The sequence below is a fragment of the Sinocyclocheilus rhinocerous genome, unplaced genomic scaffold (genome assembly GCF_001515625.1).
Source record: "Sinocyclocheilus rhinocerous isolate Xijiao unplaced genomic scaffold, SAMN03320098_v1.1 scaffold1799, whole genome shotgun sequence".
NCBI classification, from domain to species: Eukaryota; Metazoa; Chordata; class Actinopteri; order Cypriniformes; family Cyprinidae; genus Sinocyclocheilus; species Sinocyclocheilus rhinocerous.
In genome coordinates, this window is record NW_015648615.1 from 435,829 (window position 1) to 443,281 (window position 7,453).

Sequence of the window (7,453 nt, forward strand, 5' to 3'; positions counted from 1 at the left end):
GCTCCATCTTTCAGTATCAAACGATGTGCAAATCCAGCGTTGAACTGGGCCTTGTTTATAAAACATTCGTCATTGAAATGACGGGAACAAACACACTTGCGAAACTCTGTTGCTGCCCTGGAAAAACAAACTGCATCCACTGTTTACGTAACGCTGGGTTCTTCGGGAAGCTGAACAAGGCTATCTTTCCCTTACAACCAAAAACACACTTCTTTGGAGACATTCTTCCCAAGCAAGTCCCGTGCAGCGCTGCCGTCGGATGAAGCTTGTTGATGGGCGCGATCTCGCTCTCGCTCTGGTCGATGCGTGTGCGGGCGCGTTTTTTCCGGGAGAAATGCCCATATAAGGAGTTCCACCCTCGTCTATGTCATGAAGAGCCACGATCGAAAAAAACTCTCCGAAACTTGTACAAACCCGGTAAGTAAGATTTTTGGCACAGAAATACTCCGTCATATGTCCAAATTGTTTTTTTTTTACTTTGTCCATGCTTAGCATGAGAATCCAACTCTTTAACCGTGTAAACAACTCTGAATGCATGAAACTGCATTGTACCCCACCTTTTAAGATATTTTGGATGAAAACCGGGAGGCTTGTGACTGTCCCATTGACTGCCAAGTAATTAACACTGTCAAGGCCCAGAAAAGTATGGAAGACATCGTCAAAATAGTCCATCTGCCATCAGTGATTCAATCTGAATTTTATGAAGCGACGAGAACACTTTTAGTGCGCAAAGAAAACAAAATATAGACTTTATTCAACTTTTTCTTCTCCTCCGTGACACTTCCTGCAAGCACGTTCATGAGTTCACGAGCAGCGCCTTCCGGGTTCTCTGTCTGTACGCTGGCCTCTACGTTAGCAGGTCACGGCGCATGCGTCGTGCGTGGTCTGAGGCGTGTTTCGTCTGTAATTTTCATTTTGGGGTGGAGTAACCCTTTAAGAAAGATTTATTTAATTGTTAAAATGGTTAGTTTGCTCATTCCTCGTTATCATAGTGATTTTGATTGTAGCGTCATAATTTGTGTTTTTGACAGTTACTTTTGAATCATTGTATTTGTATGATTGTTCTTCCCCCCCCACTCATAATGTATAATGTATCATCATGTATGTATTAATGGATTACTAAATTTTAACTGCAAAGTTTTATTTTCTTCCTGTCTTTGATAAATAGTTCCCAATGTCGATTCGTTACCAGGGAGAAGAAGTCCAAACTTGAGGAATTTACTAATGACTTTGCCAAAGAGCTTTTGGAGTACAGAAAGATCCAGAAGGAGAGAAGGCGATCCTACTCTAGGTTAGGAAAATTGACAGGTGTCCACCACCAAGATGTCATTTTTGTTGGAAAACTTTTGGCATCAACTAAATTCTCACTTACCTTTCTTCTGCAGGTCAAAATCTCCTTACAGGGATTCCTCCTACAGTGGCTCATCATATTCGTATTCCAAATCCCGCTCTCGGTCCAGATCACCACGCTCCTACTCTCGGTCAGTTTCCCGATCTCGGTCAAGATCCCGCTCACGCTCTCGTTCGCGATCACGCTCCTACTCTCGCTCACCATACTCCCGCAGGGGCCGAGGTCGAAGCCGTAGCTATCGATCTAGGTCACGCACTCCAACATACCATCGCTCCCGCAGTAGATCACCATCATATAGAGGTCGGGAGATGAGTGGAATGGGAAGTGGGATCTATCGTTCCCGCTCTAGATCCCCACTATATAGGAATCACAGTCCCAGCAAGAAACTCCCACCCCCTTCTCAAATTGAGGGTGAGCGCAAATATGCAGGGAGGTACAGAGAGCTCCCTCCTTATGATCCTAAGGAATATTATGGCCGCAACATAGACCAAAGTGACCCCTATGAGAGAGAGCGATATCGAGAGTGGGAAAGAGAGTACAGGGAGTGGTACGATAAATACTTCAAGAACTACAACAACCCACCAAGTAGTCAAATGCGAGGCCGTGCTCCAGGCAGCAGGGAACCCTATACTCCTGAGCGTTTTGCTCCTCCCCGACCAAGAGAAAACTCCCCCTACAGCAGGGGGCGTCGGGAGGATTATCCACCACCACCTCAGAGCCACGGCGTCCCACCAAGAAGCAGAGGTTCCATGACATACCAAGAGAAGTGTGCTGAGAAGTATGGCCACCTTCATGTCAACACCACTGGAGCAGGAAGAGGACTTAACAAAGAGTTTTTGAAACCTCTTAAGGACCGAGAACCCGGTGGCAGCACTGCTGCAGACCCCAAGTCTATGAAGCATAAAAAACATCGCAAAAAGAAGAGAGAAGATAGTGACCTCTTCAGTCACTCTGACTCTATGGATGAATCCAGGAAAGATGATCGTAAAGAGGATTCCATGCTGATGAATTCAAGTCGTGATGATGCCACACCTGTCAGGGATGAGCCCATGGATAGCTCTACAGTGCCCTACAAGACAACTCCTGTAAAGGAGAAGAAAGAGAGGTCAAAAAGCAAAACTGACAAAGTTAAACGAAAGTCTGAAAACAGTGGGCAGAAGAAGGAAGCATCAGGAAAGATGTCAAAACCTGCTAGAGAGAAAGAATCTGATGCACCACGAGAGAAAGTGGCTCCCACTGAACCAGCCATTAAGAGAGTCAAAGACGAACCATCCCACAAATCTGAACCAAGCAAACCTCAATCCTCAGAGTCCAAACTCATGCTCCCACGCAAGTTGATGCAGTCTAGGCCCATCAAACACCATCAGGAGGTAAAGCCCATCAAAGATGAGCTCAAAAGCAAGAAAGAATTGGTGAAAGATCCTGTAAAGCCAGATAAAATTCCTGTCAAAGATGGGAAGGTCCCCAAAAAAGAGCCAGAGAAGCCTGTGAAAACTGAGGAGAAGATGCCTGCTAAGACAGTTGATACTAAACAAGATAAGAAGAAACGGAAAGATGACAAGCCACCTGTGAAAGACCTAGATGTTCCTCCAGTAAAAGTAGCAAAAATAGAAGTTGACGTGGCTAAAAGCTCTCCAAAACCTAAACCCAGACTGGAGAGCGAAAGGCCTGTTGAAAAGGAGAAAGTAGCTATTCCGTCTCTGATGGACATGAAGCCAGAGCCTGTAAGAAAGATTAAAATCAACAGGGAAATTGGCAAGAGAATTTCTAGCATTGATCGGCCACTTTCAGCTGAGGACTCTGCTCATGCCACAGGAAAGGGCAGACTGGACAAGTCTAGAAGAAAATTGAGGAGGAAGGTTCATGCTCCCGATGGGTCAGGGTCCATATTGGTTGATTACACCAGGTGAGATGATTTAAACATTAAAGTACTTGGCAACTTGTTTTTTCTTTTAATCTGTACTATCAACTTGTTCATATTTGTTGTGTTTGGTAGCACCAGTTCTACAGGTGGAAGCCCCATCAAAAAGCATGAAGACAAGCTTGACCTAAAGAAGACTGTGGTGAAGACCCTGGAGGAATATACCAATGACAGCTCCACCCCTGCTGAGGATGAAATTGTCATGATCCAGGTGCCCCGTTCCAAGTGGGAAAAGGAGGACTATGAATCTGAGGACGATGAATCTAAGGTTGCCACCCGAACAGGCAGCATCAACACATCCAGCTCTGCTCCTTCAGGGGAGAACACTGCAGTGAAATCAGCTAGCAAGGAGTCTCCACATGCTGACAAAGCTCCGCCAGTCTCCAAAGAGGCAGACGTCAAACCTGCCAAGGACTCCACATCTGGCGATAAGGAGAAAGATACTGACAAGGAGAAAGACCGAGAGCAAGAACGAGACAGTGGGAAAGAAAAAGACCGCAGCAGCACTGCAGATCGTGAGGCAGCTGATAAAAGGAAACCTAGTGTACCTAATCAGGAAAGAGAGCGTGCACAGGAGAAGGGCAGTGACCATGGCAGTGAACGAAGCTCTTCTTCCCAGTCCTCCAGAGATAGGCAAGCTGACAGGCCTGAACCTACCTCTAGAAAACCAGCAGGAAAGGAGACGACTCCAGGCGTCCCCAGTAGAAAAACAGAAAATAGAGATGATGCAAGAGACCACTTAGGCACTAGATCAAAAGATGAGAGAAATCCAATCAGGAGGAGAGTATCGCCCTCCCCGCCCCCAAGGGTAAAGGACTTACACACAGACTCTGGAAGAAAAACTCTTGAAGCACCCCAGGAGTCACAAAGTCCAAGTAGGAATAAGAGAGTATCATCGCAGAATGCCCCAGAGCCAAAACGAACAGGGCCAGAGGACCACAAAGGAGACTGGCCATGCAGTAAGGAGAGCCAGGGTTCTAGGCATTCTGATGTACGTAACGCAAAAGACCGGGAACACAGGACTCCTCATAGAGCTTTGACTCCAGATCCTAGGACTGATGCAGAGAAAGGTGGCGCACATGGCGACCACATCAAAATCCCATCTGCACGCTCCACGAGACTGTCCTCAGATTTAGCACGGGAAACAGACGAGGCTGCGTTTGTCCCTGACTACAGCGAAAGCGACAGCGAGACCTCAGACATTGAGAGCAAAATGGAGCAGAGAGGGCGAGAGAGGGACAGCAGTGGCAGCCAGAGTCCGAGCCCATCTGGCAGCCACGGACACAGCAGCAGCCCCAGCTCTCCCGGCAGTCAGGACAGCAAAAAGAAGAAAAAGGACAAAAAGGAGAAGAAGGAAAAGAAGAAACACAAGAAGCACAAAAAACACAAAAAGCATAAGAAACATACGAGCAATGAGTCTGAATCAGAGCTCAAAGGACAGAAACACAAACATAAGAAAAAGAAGTCTAAAAAGAGCAAGGACAAAGACAAAGATGACAAAGAAAAAGATGAGAGTGAGAGAGACGAACATAAGGCAAAAGTATCTGTTTAATTCATTTTAGGTTTAACCATTTGTTTGATTTACTCATCTTTAAGCAGCATTGAAAAATAAAAATATTGTTCTGCAGAGAAGTTTAAGTACAGTTCAGATTTCATTGTTTGCGATTTTCTCAATGGTTAAAGACATGCTTTTTTGACCATGCTAACCTCTCCCACCAATGTAAGAGAGTAGCTACTTTAATGATAAAGGTTATTTTATTTTGTGTTCTGAATTTTCATGAATGTTTTGGTTCTCATTTAAAATTGTTGCAGATTCTCATTACATCATGGTTTTGCATTAAGGCAATTGTAGAGGAAGCACTTTAGAAATGTGAATGTGATCGCAGATGTGCAAAATTTGCAAAGAGTTGCAAAAGCCCTTTTGTACCTCATCTCTTGTATGTTTAAGTTGGAGAGAAACATATCATTATGACAGTATGATAATATTGTTACAGAGGTAACAGGAGAGTGGCATCCAGCCATTGGGGCAAGCTGATTTACAAAGTGTATGTTTTTGCACTGTGAATATTTCCTCTACTCTTTTGTTTTATTCTAATTCACCTTCATAAGAGTAATTTAAATTATATGCTGAAATGGAATTGCATATGTTTTGAGGGTAATAAATTTTTTTCAGGAAATATAAATGGTCTCATGTTATTTTCATGCCTTGGTAATAAAGATTACTTGGGTACCATAGATGACTCTTTCTAGTTGTCGTCTTAAATAAAAGTTCTTCATTGTACATGTAATTCACCAGTACCAACTATTACATTTTTGGAAGTGTTTAGGTTTAATATTTAATTGTCCTATATGTACTTGTAATTGGTTAGGTGCTCTTTTTTTTCAGTGGTGCTACACCCATCTGATGCCATATCCTCTTTTGAATCCTAACCGATAGAAGCAAATTTGATTATTCTTACAAATTTAAAAGGAAGTTTTAAATGTTTGTGGCCTTTAAAACTCTTTCTACTGCCAAGGTCAATTAACTTTAATTGCAAGTGCCTTACTGTACTGTACCTAAACTTTTATTTCTATTTTAAGGAAGAATATGGCATGAGTTGGATTAGTTTTTTTTTTTGTTTTGTTTGTTTTATAGTAATTACACTGTTTGACTTACCACTTTAAAAATTTGAAACCGGGAAAACCGTTAGCTACACTCAAAAGAATCACATCTTTTTCGCAACTTCTTTGACTCTTCTTCGGATAGAATCGTTTATGTGGTTTTCCTTTCTGTATTAGAGGAAATTGCCATGTATCTCATATTTCCCAATGTCTAATTAATCTCTTCCCTTACATTTTTGATTAGTAATGTACATAAAAAGTGGTATTTCGATTTAATGAGTTTGGAAGTGTTGTAAATTGTTGTATATTTATATTACTGTTAGTATTTCATAATCCAAATTATTTACTGAAATAATTTGTATTAAAATGTAAAGGTTGAATGTTGTGTATACTGATGTTCTCATTTGACTGCTGAGTGGCCTCAGGAAAGAGTAGAATACAATGCAAACTAGCACTACTGAAATAGACGCCTTGGATGCCAGAGAGGGTCACAGTATAATGGTGTCCTTTGAACTACAGAAACTACCTTAACCTACATTGATTTTAGTAGATACACGCATTTAGTCTTTCTCTTTTGATAAAAACGAACTAAAAGTGGTAATGACTAAAATATTTTTGTCCAATCAAACGTTCTCTGGAATGAAAACGTTTCTCCGTTTAATACCAACAACATAGTGGTTGCGTTTCCTCTGTCACCCACTTGAGGACGTCAGATATATTTATATTCGTTACAAAAAAGAAAAAACGACATGCAATAATCCTAGTTTTGTGCGGGAATCAAGCTGGAACCCTAGAGGAAAAATAAACAGAAACAAACAAAAAGCCTACAGGACACGGCACAGTTCTACAGGCCTCCTGTAGTCAAGAGTTGCATTTACGATTACTGCAGCATTTAATATAGGCCTAGGCCTGCCTGAAAGTGTAGGAATGTAAAATGTAGGAAATATAGTTTGTGTAAGGCTTGTCTAGAAAAGTCCGTTCCCGCTGGATTAATTATTTTCAACCCAGATGATGAATAAATTTGATGAAACCGATACCTCATCGTTCCTCGTCCGTGCAGGAGAGCAGCTCCCCCTCAGAGATATATCTGGATACTATTGCCCCCTCACGCCGTTTCTTTTATGCTATATAACCACAAGAGGGCGTTCAAGGTTATTCACCCCGGAAAGAGGTGGCCACCCCACTGAAGCAGCCAGAATCTTGTTGAGAAGAAGTTCAGCAGAGCGCAGAGTCAAGTATTCAAGGTTTGCTAACATTCTCACCCTAAAATGCACATTTCAGTCATATTTGCCCTCTTCGTTAGGCAAATATAAAGGGCAAAAGGCACGTTCGGTTTAAGCCAAATTGATGAAACAAAGATGGTGCTTTACATGTTGACAACAACAAGCCATATTGAAGTTATTATTGACTTATTATTTTATTATTGATTCTTTTTTGATGCCTGAGCTCTCTTATCAGGGCAGTTATCCAAAATCCAAAATATTTCTAAGAACTACTGCAACATTTCAAATGCAAAAGACTAGAACATTTTATATTTGAACCATTCAAGTTACCAATGCTACAAAAAAAAAAAAAAAAAA

General features: G+C 42.1%; 1 protein-coding gene across 2 annotated transcripts in view; it reads left to right on the top strand.

The window, feature by feature from the left end:
* The window catches only part of LOC107710004 (E3 ubiquitin-protein ligase RBBP6-like), a 30,007-nt gene extending 24,506 nt beyond the window's left edge, over positions 1–5,501 (top strand). For both annotated transcript variants that reach the window (XM_016514680.1, XM_016514681.1), the window contains exons 15-17: positions 1,169–1,291; positions 1,386–3,257; positions 3,348–5,501. In XM_016514680.1, coding sequence (XP_016370166.1) covers positions 1,169–1,291; positions 1,386–3,257; positions 3,348–4,824 — 3,472 coding nt within the window. In that variant the 3' untranslated portion in view covers positions 4,825–5,501. The remainder of the gene's footprint in view (positions 1–1,168; positions 1,292–1,385; positions 3,258–3,347) is intronic.
* The last annotated feature ends 1,952 nt before the right edge of the window (positions 5,502–7,453 follow it).